Source organism: Carex rostrata, chromosome 31, assembly GCF_964058835.1.
Source record: "Carex rostrata chromosome 31, lpCarRost1.2, whole genome shotgun sequence".
In the NCBI taxonomy this organism is placed as follows: Eukaryota; Viridiplantae; Streptophyta; class Magnoliopsida; order Poales; family Cyperaceae; genus Carex; species Carex rostrata.
The window spans coordinates 3,069,763-3,089,160 of NC_135948.1; the positions used below are offsets into that span (position 1 = coordinate 3,069,763).

The 19,398-nt window shown below is 33.5% G+C and overlaps 1 protein-coding gene across 1 annotated transcript; it reads left to right on the plus strand.

Moving 5' to 3' along the window:
• Positions 1-6,102: 6,102 nt before the first annotated feature.
• SPT16 (global transcription factor C) lies at positions 6,103-11,294 on the plus strand. The gene is made up of 2 exons (XM_078296360.1): positions 6,103-6,276; positions 7,829-11,294. Exon 2 carries the CDS (start codon positions 7,854-7,856, stop codon positions 11,097-11,099), a length of 3,246 nt encoding a protein of 1,081 aa, XP_078152486.1. The 5' UTR covers positions 6,103-6,276; positions 7,829-7,853; the 3' UTR covers positions 11,100-11,294.
• Positions 11,295-19,398: the final 8,104 nt, after the last annotated feature.

The following is a 19,398-nucleotide window of genomic DNA, read 5'->3' on the forward strand; positions in this document are numbered from 1 at the left end:
CCTATGTAGTAGGCTTTCCGTGCTTCTTATTAAAGAACTGCACTTACGAGTTATAATTACCAAAATCGTCATATAGGTACATAGGATAAGTTGGACCTACAGACCTAAAAAAACTTAATTGCAAAATCAAACGACCAAGATGTATATGTGATACAAAATTAATATTAGAGTGCTGGATAATAAATCTTCATTTCTCCATTCCATTATTAAGCACGTTGGGTGTCCGATCCGCCAACAGCTACGATTGAAAGATGAAACTTCAGATTTAATCTCAGCCCTCTAATTACATAATTTGTTTTCTTTTGATTAAATGCACATGTTTTATGTATAAGAGTCTAAATTTAGTTTAAAACATACTCACCACATGTGTTGCCACACGATACGTTACAATTAAAATTGAACAGACTTTAAAATTTAGCAATATATTTCTATGTTTTCTTATTTATTTGTTTCTATATTTCTTCTCTTCAATTGAGCCGGCTCCACCTTTCATTTTTTTTATTTATTTGTTTCTTTACTTCTTCGTTTCTATACGGATCACAATGGAAATCATTTTTTTTATTTCCTTATTTCTCTTTTTTTGTTTCTATACATATTGTTGTTGGCAATTTAGAATATATTTCTAATATATAATATATCAATGTGTGTGTGTTCTAAATTGGAAACAAAGAAGAAGAATAATATAAATTGGAACGTGTGTGTGTATATATACACACACGATAACACTTTTTATTTATGTTTTTTGATATCATATTATATGTCGATATTGAATTGTTGTACGATATTTGATATTAGATTCGAATCGAGTTATTATTTGATATCATTGGTACTTAAAAATAAAGAATAATCACATCATCAAATTATTATCATATATCACGATTCAATCAAGTTAATTAAAAATACAAAATCATATAAATTCTCTATTAACATTACTCTTAATTTTTGGATAATTATTATTTTCATTGTTATATATTTTTTTCTTATAATATGTTCCCGTTGCAACGCACAGACACAATACTAGTATAGTATAATTTTAACTTTACTAAGGGGCAAGAGTGTTTACATTTAGAAAAATTACAAATGTCTTAAAGAAAAAATATGAGATTTTTCAAATAGTTAAAACCGATCTATTTCACAGGTAATACATTTAAATATAAAAAATTTATAATTTATTAATTTTAAATTAATTTAAATTATAGTTGAGTGATAAAAAATAATTTATAAGTTAATTTTAATGTATTTCTTTTGTAATATTTTTTTTACCACTTGACTTTATATTAAATTAATTTAAAAATTATAAATTTTAATTACATGTAAACACATCATTCGTAAATTGGATCGGTTTCAACAGTTTGAATTGTCATTTGAAATTAATCAGGTAGATTTTGAAGTTAAACTCACCAAAGATATCCTAATTCAACTATTGATATTTAATAAAATTTTAGGAAAAGATTTCTATACCCAACATTTTTTACCTGGTTTTTACCCACACCTTCCTAAGGATACTTTCTAACAAACTTTAACTATCTAATCTTATTTTTCAAACTTCCTGATTCTCTTCATTTTGAAAATAAATTCCCAATCTCTTTCTTCTTTTACGAAAACGAAAACGAAACTTGTGTTCGGAACTCTCTTCCATCAAGCTCAGACTCCTCTCACCACAACAGAGGCAGCACCACCGCACCCTCCTCCTGACAGTCGACTCCACGGTCATTGACTTCGGCGGAGTAGCTGGTCGCTGCATTCGTCAGCCACACTCCGTACCTATAATCTCCGTTATAATTTTTAAAGCTTAATCGTTTTATTAAATGAAAAGTTTCAGAAAATATTCGAAGCTTTTATAGATTTGTAATGACCCTTCATATTTATTCCATTAATTTTCTTTCTTTTCTTTTTTCTACGAACATTGTTGTATTCGAATCCTATAATGGTGAAATATTGGCGGATCTTGATCTGATCGGGTAGGGTTACAAATTTGTTGTTTCTGGCGGATTCTGATATGATCTGAACACTTCGAGTCTGATTTGATCTAACATATCAGTTGTCGATCTGGTATGGTTTTGTAATTTTTTGATAGGGTGACTGTTCATCTTGTTGTTTTATAGTATTAATCTTATTGTTTTACAGTATTTATCTTGTAGTATTACAGTATGCATCTTTTGTTTTTACAATATTCATTGCAATATTTAAATGTTGTTCTATGTATTTTGCAGCAAAAAAAGAATATTTTTGTTGTAGAAATACAATCTGATGACCGATTTTTTTATTTATATCCATAAAATAAAAGGAATTTAAAAAAATAACCAAACGGGTTATGAAAATCGAAAAGTATCCAAACCGGTTAACGGTTAACCGGACCCAAATTAAATTTCCGGTTAACCGTTAACCGGACCTTTTTTTTAAAATTTTTAAAGGTGGGGGTCATGCATTGGGGTGTGGGCACGTGAAAGAAGGTCCGGTTAGCAGTGAACCGGTTTTTTTTTTATTATTATTAAAAAACAGAATTTTTTATTTTTTGTATTAAAATATTAGAAATATTGAATATATTTCTTTGAAAATAGATGGAATACAATATAATTTGATTTATTAGAAAGACTGCAACAAATAGCACTGATCAATATTTTTCAGATCGGATTTTTCGCTTCTGTAAGAAAAATTAATATATCTCTTTATGTGTTATTGAAAAAAAATAAAAATGCTTAGATTCCGAGTTATTGATCCTGGTTCAAAAATCACTTCTATGTAATCTAGAAAATATTGTGATCCTTCTAGGACATTTAATTTATAAAAAATTGTATCTATTTTGAGAATTCTTTTTCAAAAAAAATCATTAAATAAATTAAAGTTTTTGTTTTTTTTCAAAAATAGATACAACTTTTCATAAATTAAATGTCCTAGAAGGATCACAATATTTTCTAGATTACATAGAAGTGACTTTTGAACCGGGATCAATAACTCGGAATCTAAGCATTTTTATTTTTTTTCAATAATACATAAAGAGATATATTAATTTTTCTTACAGCCGCGAAAAATCCGATCTGAAAAATATTGATCCGGACTATTTGTTGCAGTCTTTCTAATAAATCAAATTATATTGTATTCCATCTATTTTTAAAGAAATATATTCAACATTTCTAATATTTTAATACAAAAAAAAAGAAAAATGCACAAATCCGGTTAACCATTAACCGGACTATTTCAATGGGTCCGGGAAACCAATAACCGGAAATTTGATTTGAGTCCGGTTAATGGTTAACCGGTTTGGGTAGTTTTGCAATTTCATTAGCTAGTTGGTTAGTTTTTTAAATTTATATTTTATTTTGGATATAAATAAAAAAATCGGGTCTGATGAGTTGCCTACTAATATGATCTATCTAATAGGTTTACAATATCTATACAATATCTTTCAATATCTATCAAATAGGTTTGTAGGATCTATATAATATTTTACAGGATCTATCTAACTTTTACAAGATATATTCAATATTTTACAACATCTATGCAATAGTTTTTTTTTTCTTTATTTTACATATCTGGATAGATTCGTGCAGATTGTTGAGTTAGTGCTGCAGCTGTTGCAATATGAGACACCTATTAAGCATCCGTAGATATATCAAAGGAATGTCTTGTTCTAGTGATGAGACTTTTCACTCATCCTTATAATGTGCATCAGAGGATTCTTAAGTAACAACTTTTTTATTCTAGTGATGGAACAATATGTTTATGTATTTTCTTATTTGTGAATGATGTAATATGTGTTTGGTGAACAGTATGTTAGATAGAAACATTATGTTTGGTGAACAGCATGTTTGTTTTCATTTATAAGGAATGTTATGTTTATTAAAAGACATTTATACTTTTATTTTACAATATTCACCTTATTGTTTTACAGTATTAACCTTATTGTTTTACAATATCCATCTAGTTGTTTATAGTATTTATCATGTTGTTTTATAATATCAATCTTGTTGTTTTACAATATCAATCTTGTTATTTTACAATAACCATTTTGTAATTTTACAATATTCATCTTATTGTATTACAGAATGAATTAAAATTTTGAAAAAAAAAGTTTATAGTATAACATTTTTGTTTTGCAGTATTTATCTTATTTTTTTATAGTTTGCATATGTTTATAGTATTTATCATGTTGTTTTATAATATCAATCTTATTGTTTTACAATATCAATCTTGTTATTTTACAATATCCATCTTGTAATTTTACAATATTCATCTTATTGTATTACAGAATGAATTAAAATTTTGAAAAAAAAAGTTTATAGTATAACATTTTTGTTTTGCAGTATTTATCTTATTATTTTATAGTTTGCATATGTTAGTTATACAGTATTAATGTTTTATAGTTTGTATCGGTTAGTTTTATAGTTTGCATTTGTTAGTTTTAAAGTATTCATTTTTTATTTTACTTTTCAATCTCCATTTTGTTTTTAGTATACATAAATTTATTTTATAGTGTGTACAGTATTATTTTATGATTGTATTAAAATACGCTAAATTTCATTGTATATTGTTTACAGTGCTATTTAGAACCTTAATTATAATGTGTAATTAGCATAATTGTATTAAAATACGCTAAATTACTTGAAATTATGTTAAATTACGCTAAATGACGCTAAATTACACTAATTATACTGAAGTTATGGCGCCATTTCGCACTATAGCGACGCTATATGGGCATAGCATTGTTTTCTTAGCCATTCCGTTATGACACGATAAACGCTATTTATACCTTTAATTATAATTAGACTAATTATACATCAACAACAAGTCAACAAGTAATCTAACAAATATTAAAAAAAAAAATTAATTTTTAATATTTAAAAAAATTCCCAAACAAGCCATCTAGTGGCAGGTTTATAATTCTTGGACATAATTAATAATTTCTATTTTATGTTGGATATTAATAAAAATGTCGGCAAAGGATAGGTGAAAATTCAAATATGCCATAGGAAACCAACATTTTTATTAATAACCAACATAAAATATAAATTATAGTTGTCCTAGAATTTTAGGTTTTTTTTTAAATGTTCAAACCGGTCATCTAGTGGCTGGTTTCGAATTTTTATTCCAAACGGGCCATTAGATGGTCAGTTAAAAAAAAATGGCGCTATCATGTCATCGCGGAATGGCTAAGAAAACGACGCTATATGAAAGCTATATTCATATAGCGTCTGTTGGACTGTGCCATAATCTACTTGTATATTTGACTATATTTGCAAAATATATATTTGTTGAATTTTACAGTTTCTTATCTTGAGATATTATACTTATACAGGTTCAAGACAAATATAATTTGCAAAATATATATCAAGTATGGATGATTAATTGCTATACTTATCAATGATGATTCACGAAGAACCTAGCATAAAATATAGAAGCATCATCTCAAGATTAAGTTTAGATATATGTAAAATTGATGAAGTATGCTTGAGAATGTGCAGATTTAAGGCCAACCATTGCAACGATTTGTGAGGCGTTATAACAGTTTAATTCATATACAACCAAACGAGTTAATGCGTTGAGCTACAGCTTAATTCAATCCTAGTCCTTTCCCGATATTTATTTTATTTTATTTTCGATTAATAAAAAATCAGCTAAAAATGAGTCAAATGACCATATTAACTCAGTACAATTCAATATTATTTAATACATTTTTTTAAGTTCATAAGCATTTTTAAATTAACGAATACAACTTCTAAGATTCTGGCGCGGATTCTGTTCTGATTCATTTGGGTGCGGATCCGACTCGGATTGGACGACGAGAGATCCGTTCGCACTTCGCAGCCCTAGCCGAATTAATGAGAAACTGGACCGTTTATTTTAATCAAGCACGAATCTCAAAGACACCCATCCGCATTAAAATTACAATTGCTCGACCGTACTCCGTCGAAAATAACACCCGCAACCAATCCGTCCCTCATCCATCCTTCCTCTTGGGCTCTATTCGTCATTTGGTCATATCGCAGTTCCATCAACTACGTTTTATCTGCACGAAGATCAACCGCATCTTCTAAATTTATGTCGACCCCACTAATCAGAGGAACTTGAAAACTCCTTGCGCTGGGATCAGGTAGTATCTAGCGCACGCCTCGTCTTAAGAAAAACCCAACGAATTGGGGACAAATTCGGGAGACCTAGATTTCCACCCGATCCCTCTCTCTCTTCGTTCCTTTCTCCCGGCCGACCTCACCTCTTTCTTCCACCACCGATTTTCTCTTTTATCGAGGGTTCAGATTCCTCCGCGCCACCATTCAGGTACCTCTCTCTCTCTCTCTCTCTCCCTGGTCTTAGTTTTCTTTTTAGTATGACGAACCCTAAATAAGACCCAAGAAGTGCATCTCTTTTCACTCGAATTAGTGTTCATCTGCCTAACGATCGGGTAGGATGGAGGAAAACAAGGGAAATAATCGAAAAGAAGTGAGATTTTCAGCTTGCTAAATAGTAAAAAATCGTTCCCCCCCCTCCAGTTTGCAATCTCTCTGTCGTTCCGTTTAACGACCTAAACAGGTTAGTTTGTCCCAAAGCCTGAGTAGTTACCTCCAATTCTAGGGTTTTTTCACCCAAAACGCATTAGGTCAGTCGGCTTGGAAAATCTCCCAATTATCGGATTGGATTGTATTCTGTCCATAGATAGATTTTCTGAAACCATGGTAGGAACACAGCAATGATGTGACTATTGCTAGATATGGCAGAAGGTTCTAGGTTTAAGTAAGGTACTTGGTTCTAGGTTTCAGTAAGGCACTTCACAAATAAAACGTTAGTGTGTTTTCTGAACACGGGTGGAATTGAATGGTATTCAAGCTACTCCCTTTTCCATTTTCCCACTATTCCATTCATGTTCTGAGCAGGCTAAAAAAGACTAGACTCCTCTGTCCTCTCTGTATGAGATGGAAGAGGGAGGGGGTGCTAATTCTTGGCACAGAACTCAGCTTTGTGTCCAGACACCAGCTGGTGTAGCCAGTACATGTCGTGTATGTATATTAGCATGTCTTTATTGGATATGTATTAGGTGCGAGCAATTTACACCTTGTTTGGATGGAGAGTAGAGAAAGGAAGGGAAGGGATATTTAATAGGATATTAGCACGTCTTAATTGATTCTTGTTTGGTTGGATGGGGTAAGGTTAATGGAAGTTACTTATTTAAACTTTTAATTTTCTAAAGCTTATGACCTTCAAAAATAAACTGTCTAAAACTTATATTTCTTATTCTTCAAATTGGAGTGTAACAGAGGGAAATAAGATGAACCAAACAAGATAATGAAAAAAATATGCTAACCTCCCTTTGTATTCCTTTCCCTCCCTTCCTATTTTTTTAGGATATCAGCAGCAGGTTTAACATAACTATTTTGTCATCTTCAATCTTCTCATTATGAGAAATGATTAAAGGCACTCCACAGTGTTGAAATTGTTTCCGCATGCTCTGCTTTTATTGTAGAAATTAGTAATACTTTATCCTCTCAATCTATTGTACTTCCATATAGGACTTGACAATAATATTGATGTGTAAAATATTCAAAATGAATATAACATTAAATTTTCAATAGTTTTTTAGGCTAGAGATTTCACTAAAAATTTATGCTATATGAATGAAAGGGATTAAACAAGGAAATAAAATAGTCAAGGATTTTAGATGGTTATTGTTTATGATTGCATGGCCTGCGGTAATTAGTATTGAAGTTTTGCCACATGGTCTTGCATGCTAGAATTAAAGGAATCTGTTTCCATCAATTGCTCCTCCTGAACAATGTCTGTGTCATTTTTGCTTTTCTTATGACAAACCTCAATATTATTTTTTCTGTCATTATAGGTTGGTGGATGCTTAGATCCTTGCAATGGCGCAAAACGGATCCTCGAAACCAGGCACCTCTAGCGGTTCCAGTTATCAGATCAACACTGACAGCTACACCAAGCATCTAAAATCATTCTATGAGAGCTGGCGGGCCAATAACTCTGACCTGTGGGCCTCTGCAGATGCTATTTCCATTTCTACTCCGCCATCTTCAGAGGATTTGCGCTACCTTAAGTCATCTGCCATGAACATATGGCTATTGGGTTATGAATTTCCTGAAACCATTATGGTTTTTACACCACATGAAGTCCATTTTTTATGTAGCCCCAAAAAGGCAAGTCTTCTGGAAACCCTTAAGAAACCTACAAAGGATGCCATCTCAGCGGAGGTAATCTTTCATATAAAGTCCAAGAATGATGATGGCACAGGCTTGATGGATCAGATTTTGACTGCAGTGAAATCTGAGTCTGGATCCGCTAAACCGGTTATCGGTCACATTGCAAAGGAAGCCCCTGAGGGGAAGCTTCTGGAAACTTGGTCAGGAAAGCTCACCGGGTCGGCTTATCAGCTGGTAGATGTTACGGCCGGGTTATCTGAAATTCTATCAGTGAAAGATTCTGCGGAATTGACCTGTGTAAAGAAGGCAGCTTATTTGACCACTGCTGCCATGAAGAATTTTGTGGTGCCAAAATTGGAAGACATTATTGATCTTGAAAAGAAGGTTTCTCATTCATGGTTAATGGATGTCACAGAGAAGGCTATACAAGACCCCATCAAGGTAAAAGTGAAGCTCAAGCCAGAAAATGTGGACATCTGTTACCCACCTATATTTCAGTCTGGGGGTAAATTCGACCTTAGGCCAAGTGCACAGAGCAATGACGAGAATCTGTATTATGACTCAACTAGTGTTATCATTTGCGCAATTGGGGCCCGATACAACAGCTACTGTACCAACGTGGCAAGATCTTTTATGATTGATGCTGTGCCGGTGCAAAGCAAGGCTTATGAGGTGTTGCTGAAGGCACAAGAAGCAGCTATTGGGGCAGTGCGTCCAGGGAACAAGGTCAGTACAGTTTATGAGGCAGCAGTATCAGTTGTGGAGAAAGAGGCCCCTGAGTTGGTACAGAACCTCACCAAGTCAGCTGGTACTGGGATCGGACTCGAATTTCGCGAGTCGGGTCTGAACCTGAATGTGAAAACTGATAGGTTGATAAAGCCTGGAATGGTTTTCAATGTCTCTCTTGGGTTCCAGAACATCACTGCTGCAACCCAGAACCCAAAGACTGAGAAGTTCTCTCTCTTGCTTGCTGATACAGTCATTGTGGGAGAAAATGGGCCTGAAATCCAAACTGGGCAGTGCCCCAAGCAATTAAGTAGTGTCATGTATTCATTGAAGGAAGAAGGGGATGAAGAAGAAGAAACAGCCAACAGGTCACAGGTCAACTCTGATGTTAATCGGTCAGTTTCAGGCCCATCAAAGGCCACACTCCGGTCTGAAAACCATGAGATGTCAAAGGAGGAGCTCAGACGTCAACACCAGGCTGAGCTGGCACGTCAAAAGAATGAGGAGACTGCCCGACGTCTTGCTGGTGGTGGGCCTGGGTCTGGTGATTCACGCGGGCCTTCTAGGGCATCAAGTGAACTTGTTGCATACAGAAGCCCTAATGACTTTCCATATTCAAAAGAACTGATGATACAAGTCGATTCGAAAAACGAGGCAGTCCTTTTACCTATTTATGGCAGCATGGTACCGTTTCATGTGTCGACTGTGAAGAGTGTTACCAGCCACCAAGACAACCGTACCTGTACAATAAGAATAATCTTCAACGTGCCTGGGACAGCATTCAACCCACATGATGCAAATACCCTTAAATTTCAAGGTAATATTTTTGTCAAGGAAATCAGTTTTAGGTCAAAAGATCCGAGACACAGCTCTGAGGTGGTGCAACAGATAAAAACTCTCAGGCGCCAGGTGGCATCACGAGAATCAGAGCGTGCTGAGAGAGCAACTCTTGTCAGCCAGGAGAAGCTCCAGGTGGCACCAAGCAGTCGTATGAAGCCAATGCGGTTACCTGATCTGTGGATCCGACCATCTTTCGGTGGTAGAGGGAGGAAGCTGACTGGTTCACTTGAGGCGCATATTAACGGATTCCGGTACTCTACAGCTCGTCCAGATGAAAGAGTTGATATCATGTATGGCAATATCAAGCATGCCTTCTTTCAACCAGCGGAGAGGGAAATGATAACCCTCTTGCATTTCCATTTGCATAACCATATAATGGTAGGGAACAAGAAGACGAAGGATGTGCAGTTTTATGTGGAAGTGATGGATGTGGTGCAAACGCTTGGCGGGGGCCGCCGATCAGCTTTAGATCCAGATGAAATTGAAGAAGAGCAAAGGGAAAGAGAGAGGAAGAACAGAATTAATATGGAATTCCAAACATTCGTGAACAGGGTCAATGACCACTGGACACAGCCTCAGTTTAAGGGCCATGACTTGGAGTTCGACATGCCCCTTCGTGAACTAGGGTTTCATGGTGTGCCGTACAAGGCATCCGCTTTCATCATACCAACCTCCACCTGCTTGGTTGAGCTGGTTGAAACACCTTTTCTGGTTGTAACTCTGGGCGAGATTGAGATTGTCAACCTAGAACGTGTGGGATTCGGTCAGAAGAACTTTGACATGGCAATTGTATTCAAGGATTTCAAAAAGGATGTGTTGCGAATCGACTCAATCCCATCTTCTTCTCTGGATGCAATCAAGGAGTGGTTGGATACAACCGATCTGAAGTACTATGAGTCACGCTTGAATCTGAATTGGCGCCCAATCCTGAAAACCATAACCGAAGACCCTGAGAAGTTCATAGAAGACGGTGGTTGGGAGTTTCTGAACATGGATGCAAGTGACTCAGAGAGTGAAGGGAGTGAGGAGTCTGACAAGGGATACGAGCCATCCGATGTGGAGGGGGAGGAATCAGAGTCATCAGATGAGGCGTCTGAGTCAGAGTCACTGGTGGAGAGCGAGGATGAGGAGGTGTCTGAGGATGGTGGTGCAGATTCCGAGGAGGAGAAGGGGAAGACATGGGAGGAGTTGGAGAGGGAGGCGAGCAATGCAGACAGAGAGAATGGGGATGAGAGTGATTCTGAGGAGGAGAGAGAGAGGAGGAGGAAGGTCAAGAAGAGTGCGACTTTCTCGGGATCGGCAAAGAAGAGTGCAACGTTCTCGGCATCAGCCAAGCGCAGGGGTAATTTTGGCTCAGGGCCTTCTAAGAGGCCTAAGATGCGTTGAGCTAACATTTTGGTGATAGATGTGGTATTTTGAGAGTAAGATAAGTTGTTTTGGTGGTGATTTGGGGTTGCCATGCTTAGATTATGTAGGAGAGATAGTATTTAGTGAACTAAACCAGAACTTCCCTAGTGTTTTTATTGCTGTTCTTGTTGTTAACATTACCAGACATGCTATCTGTTTTGCAGTTGTACTTAATGGTGGTGGTTGTAGTTTTTTTTTTTTTTTTTTTTCTAGTTCTCTTAGGCCTCTCTGTTGTGAGATCTATACTATGGATGGCTTGATGATCTATTTAGTGGCTAAAGTACGGTTAGTTAAGATTGTATGTGTATTTACATAAAATATAACATTAATTCTGCGTACCCTTGGTGAAAATTTCAATTGACGAGTCCATAGGAAGCTAAGCCGAAGATGCAAGTGTGTATGTATGTGGTGTTGCTTCTTAAATTAGGCAAATCAGGATTCATGAAACCATAAATTGGTTTTTAGTGGTCAGTGGCAATTGAATTGAATGACAATCCTGCATCTTGCATCTAGGACCATAGGTCCATAGTTGAACAAATAGGAGATTTGTTCTTCTCACAAGTAAACAATACAGAATGCATCTTCCTTTATCATTTTTTTTTTACCTCTAAAACCAAATATATCGTTTGGCTACGTTCGGTGTCCAATTATTCGGGTCTGGATCCCCTAAAGTAACCCAACTTTTGGGTTTTGGATTGGACTGTCCGATTGAATCCATTGCTCGAGATCGCTTCAAGATTTGGATTTGTTGCTTGGGATATGTGTGTTCCACTTCGGATGGATTGTTAGGAATTCGAATCGGACGGTTTTGATCTAAAACCCAAAAATTGGGTTACTTCACTAGATCTGAATTCCAATTATTCAAGGGTTGGTTCCCAACTTATGCAAAGAATACACCAAGTGTGATAATTAGAGAAAGCCGTGTTATAAGCCAAACACGAAACAACATGGACATGGTTAGCAAATCGCCAAGTTTTGCAACTGCTCTTTTTCCTCTCCCGTCTTCACCAAAACCTGTGATCGTCTTAAAAACAACAAAACCTGAAAATGGTTTCCTGACTCGTTCTAAGAGAACCCCGAAAGTTGACCCAAATCCCGATTAAAGTCATAATACATTTATTATTATTAAGAAATAAAATCATAATACAACTCGTTGAGGTGTCACGTCAAAGGTAGCCTTTTCATAAACTCATTTTCTTTTGTTGTTGGGCCTCGTTTAGGGTTTGCATTAGAAATTTAAAAATAAAGGACTTGCATTACATTTGCAAACGCCTCTAAAATATGTCGGTGGGTCTTGTTATATGGCAGACTGGGGACTGATCGGAACCCCAATTTTCCACTGAAACGTGAAATAGAATTGACATTGTATCGAATTCTTGATTGAAAGTTTGAAACGCAACAGGAACCGACTTCACTTCCGACGATTTGGATAGAAAATTTTGGCACGAAAATTAAAGAGATTTGACGAGAATTCATTTGCTAAAACCTGACGCTCTTTTTTTTTTTCCAGTAATATCCTTTCGCTCGCTTTCTGAACAGTTGTCTTCTACCGATAACAATGAAGGAGGAGGAAGAGGGGCAGAGTCCAACGAGCATGGCTAAGCGATTCAAGCGCGAGACCCTTCTAAGGGTCGGAGTCCTATGAGCTAAAGGTGCGATATTTTCCTTTTTCCTCTATGTAAAAGCGGCATCTTTTTCCTTTTGTTTCAGATTCAATCTGGATTACTATGTGACAAAGCATGAGTGGTGTATCCGTGTAACAAGTGGGAAGCATTAATGGCATGAGAGCTTTAAGGATGATCAAATGATAAGTAACTCGTCAGCTGTTTGTTGAAATGTCAGTTCGAAGAAGAGTATTAAATGGCCTTGGTAAGTAATGTAAGTGTGTCAGGCATTAATGATGAGTGTGGCAAGTTATCCACACTTTAAGGGGTCCCAAAATTCACACATTATCCGGCTAAACACTGCGATTGAACATGGGAGAAGTCATTCTTGACGGGGAAATACAGGGAGCAAATGCAGGATGGTGGTTTGAATCTTGGTTTGATTCCATTTACACAGGCTGCAGGATCTTGGTAGAAACAATGATAACAGAACAATTCGAGGATATACCATCATGGATAGCATGGGGAGATAGCCATACAATGTTCAATGGGGATGAAAACTGTGAACCACAAGGTGGAGCTCAAGCATGCTAGATGCCGAGCAGTTCAGCAACCTCACATCTTGGAAAATATTGCGAGGAAAACGGGGCAAACTTTCAATGGTATTGCTTCTATCAATGCCCTGCAGAGATGGACCCAACTATTGAAATAGAGATAAACCCAACTATTTTCAAGGTGCAAGACGAATTACTGGAATGTTGTATCAGCAAGGACCTGTAGGACAATTGAAACATACTGGTAGCGACTAGTATTAATTCATGCCTTTGTTAGATTAGCTAGTTTAATTTTGCTAATTGAAACATACTGGCATTTCACTATATGCTTTTGTTATGTTAGCTAGTTTAATTTTTCTTTACTGAACTTTTTTTTTAATCCAATCAAGTGTAAACGTTACGATATTGCAATATGTGTCTATGGGTTCATCATAAAAAAAAAAAAAGATTCAATCGGTGATTGTTGAGGCTGTTGTTGGAATTAGTGCTTTTTTTATCAGTATACTTCTCAACTAGTTTAATTTCAACTAGATGGACATTCTCTTCTTTCTTGTGTAGGTTTTTTTTTTAAAAAAAAAGAGAGAGGCAAAAGCCCGTTTCATTTAACTGAAACAGTTAATTACAACCATTGTTAGGTAAGTCCTGATCACATGTTTCAGAAAGCACACATAAGATGCGTCCAACAACTACAAAGCATAACAGCTTCTTTCTTGTGTAGTAATTTATATTTTCTTTAATTTAATCAAGTGGTGACCGATTTTGATAGATCAACTTTAGCTTGTTAATAATATTACAGTACTTAGGTATTTAATTGTACTTGTCTACTCGATTGTACTTGTCTACTCGATTGTACTTGTCTACTCGATTCATTTATGCCTCATGTCAGGTATTTTTTGATGGGCGAAAATTTTTTGGCTTCATAAGAATAATTAACAAAAAAGGTTCAATTTGGTTAATGGTGTCCATACTATAAAACATACTACCACGTTCAATTTTAAGATTTCCCAAATCAAATCCATACTGGTATTGTGGTACAGATCTGATAATGCTTGGTGCATGCATACTGGTAAGTCTCATATATAATGAGGTATTGCTGGTAAAGAATGTATATTTAGCATGATTTACTTAGCATTCAATTTCAATTTTTATTTTATTTTGAAAAATTCTTCATAGTAGATGATGTACTTAGCATGTGGCATAAAGCAACATGGAACTATCTAAATTTTGTGACACTGTATGTAATATAGTCATGAACCTACATAATAACTACATAATAACTTAAGACAAGAAAACTGTAAAATTCAATTAATATATATTTTGCAAATCTAATCAAACAGACAAGTAAATTATAACACAATCCAACATATATCACATTCAAAATTAAATTAATATTATATTATATTTAACCTAACATTTTCTTTAATATTAATCTAGTTTGATATTATATTATTTGATCTTATATTATTTAATACTAATATAGTATTTAAATTAATTGTATATTACAATTAATATTTAAACTAACTCTATTTAATACTACTCTTATATTTAAATTAATATCATATTACATTTAAATTTTAAACTAATACCATATTACATTTAAATTTTAAACTAATACTATATAACATTTAATATTTAAACTAAGAGTAAGGTGTTCTTAAGTTCACCAAGTCTCTTTGTGAACTCAACTCTAAAACCTATCAGATTGGCTTTAAACGAAAAATCTTAACCGTTGAAACTCTTCTACCTTACGAGTGATGTGTCTACATGTGATAATTTTGAACTTTCGAATTAATTTAGTATAAAGTCAAGCGGTCAAAACTAAAAGGTTTATATATTAATTTTAATGCATTCATTTTTTTGAACATTTTTTACCACTCGACTTCATACAAAATTAATTCTAAAATTTAAATTTTTGCATGTAGATGCATCACTCGTAAGGTGGAAGGGTTTCAACGGTTTGGATTCTTCGTTTGAAATCAATCTGATAGATTTTAGAGTTGAGTTCACAAAGGATTTAGTGAACTTAAGAACACCCTAAGTCTACTCTTTAAACTAATATTATATTATATTTAGTCTAATATTTTATTTAATACTAATTAATCTAACATTATATTTATATAATACTAATCAAATATTTAGATTAATATCATATTACGTTTAACATTTCAACTAATATTATATTACATTTAATATTTAAACTAATATTATGTTATATTTAATATTTAAATGACTACAGTATGATATTCAATCTAACATTTTATTTAATATTATATTTATATAATACTAATCTAATCTAATATTTATTTATTTAATACTAATTAAATATTTTATTTAATACAATTTAATATTCAAACTAACTCTAATTGAGAGGAATCAAATATTTTATTAATATAACTAACCGCACTAGCTCTATTCTTGCTAACATACTATTTTTATGAGTAAGTAGAATAAAGCTATCATTGAGCAAACCCAATTTGCTAATTTATGTTTGGATTACCAAAATTTGAGAATAGTTGAGCTAATTCAAGGTTAGCTCTATTCTTGGGTGATCCAAACACACCCAAACGCTATATGAAATTTGAGAATGTAAATGAAAATAGAGACAAAACAGTGATTTTCATATTATTGTGAAAATGATATTATTCAAATTAGTAAAATTTTTGTTTGGATTGTATATTTGAAATAGTGAATAGCTGTAATTGATAAAAAATAATGTTAATAAGATGCTAATTAAGAGAAAAGATAGGCAAGTGAAATATCAAACGAATTGTCACAATGTGGAGATAACAAAAGTGGTGTCAATTTTGTCATTTCATAACTATTGGCGGAAATTTGAGAATGAAGTATTTTTTTTACTCTCTTTATATTTTCGAATAGTAGCTATTCCAACATTTAGAAGGAATAGAGAATAGAAGCTACTCTAACTATTATGAACAGTAAAAAAACGTTGTTTTGAATGCATATTGTTATTTTGAATAGCCTCTATTTTTAACACATCCAAACCTACTCTAATATTAAAGGATTCGTGCATTTTATCTCAGGCTATATTGGTCTGAATTCTGATCGAATGGTCCACATCTAAACACCAATATTATGTTACCTCATAGGAAGGAGATCGAATCCTCTGCCCCCCTATGGATAAAAAATTTATGCCCTAGAGTCACTGTTGATGGGCTCCCAGTTTAAAAATTAAAAATGACCGGCTCCATTTAACATTGACAGGGCCGGCCCTGGTGCTGGGCAGCCAGGGCGACCGCCCCGGGCCCCAAAAGAAACAAAAATATTTTGCATATATTAAAAAAAAATTAATCTGTATATATTAAAAATAAATAAAATATTAGGGTCCAAACTTTGAATATTCAAAGGGTTCAAACTTTTCTATAAATAGGTATGATCTATTGACATATCAATAAAAAATTGTGTATATCAGTATTGTAAATAACGGTATGCACTTGTCGAACGAACGGGATACTGTCAAGCAATTAATCGGTATGCGGCTGATTAATCAGAATTATGCGGACAATTTTGTATTTTCATTAAAATTATGTGTATATATTCATAATTTATTAAAAAAATAATTTATTTAACTCATCAAAACTTATCAAATAAACTTAATTTAACTTAGTTCTATTATTATAACATGAAACTACGCTTAACAATACACACGCACTTTACATGTGTAAGTAACACATTTATTTAATTAAAAAATAAATTTGAGAATTAAGCATTTTTAAACACTAACAATATATTATTTGAAAGACATGAAACATTCCAACATAAAATCACTAAAGTTAGTTTGTAATAACAACTTAATTTAATATATGAACATGATGTACTAATTGAAAAAATTACATCAGTAAGTAAGAAAAATATATGGTATGTATATAAATTACATCAGTAAGTAAGAAAAATATATGGTATGTATATAATAGAGGAATTAATAAATTAATTTAAAATAAGTAAGAAGAAAAAACATATATACAAAAATGAATGTATAGCCAAGCACAAATAAAATTGCAATACATGTTTATGAAACTTATTATCACACAGTTACAGAAAAAAAAAACAATGTAAAAATAAATAATCACTGGAATAAACGAAAATAAATGGGAATAAACGGAAAAAATGGACGATCAAACGAGAATAAACGAAATAATTGGAAATAATCGAGAATAATCGGCCAATTAATCGGAAAAATTCACTAATAGACCTCCGATAAGTGTATTCATAACTGTTTGACATCCATTAACAATTAAATAGGAATATAATAGGCCGTTAAGTCCGTTTCTTACAACACGGGTATATATAAAGGGTTCAAAAATTTCTTCCACTCCATATCTCAAAATCTTCAGGACTAGTCCTGAACATTGATCGGCTCCACCTAATAATGACTGAGGAGAAAGAAAATTTCTACACACCCCGAGCCCCGGGAGACAGGTGATCTCATTCTCATAGGAAGGCATGAAGCGGACTCAGAAATTTTCTGTCTTCTTCTGCCCGGGTGGGTGAGAATCTCCGGAAAAGGAGGACCCTCCTTTTAGAGAGAGGAAGAGAGAAAAGAAAGAATGAGAGAAAGAAAAGGAGAGAGAAAAGAAAAGGAGGAGAGGGGGGTCGTCATATTCTCGAGAATAGGAGGGGATTTCATTTTTGTCCGGGTGGGTCATTTACAATACCTCGTGTCCAGTACTTAAATGAACCCTCTTCGGTGCAATAATTACATTCATGACCCAACTTAGAAATTCTTAGAACAGAAGCAGAGAGGACCGTTACTCATCCTTCGGAATGTATTCCATGCAATTAATTGCAAGCAGCAATGGCCAATGGGGTATTAAAAAAAAAAGAAGAAGAAGAAGATGGTCGGTGGAATGCTTGTTAAGTAGAGATGTCAGTAGTATTTTTTTTATCTATTTATCTGATATATACTTTATTATATAAAATGTATACGGATAAGATTTTTTAGTTAAAAGTAATAGTTTGTCGGGTACGGATCATCGTTTTCATCTTAAGAAGCCTAGGATCATCGTTTTCATTGCATTGGAATATTTGATCCATGAGATATCAATTAATCTACTCGGTTCATAAATCATAACACTGTTTGATTTTTATTTTACAAGGTCTTATTATTTTGTATCATTTCCTTTTCGCTTATTAATCTGCTTTCTTGTTATTAAAATGCATGCCTTAATTTTTGCCGACCAAAGATGTTGATTTAATGAGATCTTTCGAAACTATAAACAATTAAACAGAAATAATCAAGAACACCCACAGTTGCGTGTGCTGAAATCGAAACTAGAAAACTTTAATAGAAGGAACTGGAAATTAAAATGTATAATGCGGTGGGTGAAATTTGAGCTCAAGATCTCTCATATAAAAGATATAGTTCTAACTACTAGACTGTAAGTAAAAAATTGATTATTATTGAGAGGGCTGGACTATACGGAAAGTTCTAAGAAAATAATTTTTAATTAAATTTTAATATATATAACTAAAATTTTAAAATTATAGAAGTAACTTGTCACCTTTCCAATACACTGAGATCACATATTATTTAAACTTAAGTTTCACAGCTGCCGGACTAATAGAATTTATGATAGATTTGCCTCCAATCCCATTATGCTAATTTTTTTTTTAACTTTTTTCATGTTGACTCGCATGGAAATCTATCTCAGTATATCGAAATTCGACTCAAGTATTCACTATGAAATTTAAAGCAAGAAGACTAAAATTCACGTGTTATCCAAAAAAGAAATTCATTATATGGGTTGTCGAGGCCTCGAGGGTAATGATACTAACACAAACAATATTTTTATTAACACAACAAATTCAAATATTTTACTTGTATGGACAACTTTGTCCTTGCTTAACTATATATACCGTATCTTTAACAAGATATACTTTCTTTATATTAATAGTCATTATTTTTATTTTATTTTCAAAACTAAAAGTCCTAATTAGTGAAATCTTATCTTCTTATTGGGAATGCTTTTTTTTTTTCAAATTTGAAAAATATAGCTACATAAATTTACAAAGCAGTCATTTCTGGCAGAAAGAATTTTATTTTCTTAGTAGCTTTAATCAATTTTGTTGGATTTACAACGGCCATTTTTATTAATACCCAAA

What these genes read in the sequence shown, in the direction of transcription:
- SPT16 (XM_078296360.1), top strand. Translation starts at nt 7,854, where the DNA reads ATGGCGCAAAACGGATCCTCGAAACCAGGCACCTCTAGCGGTTCCAGT.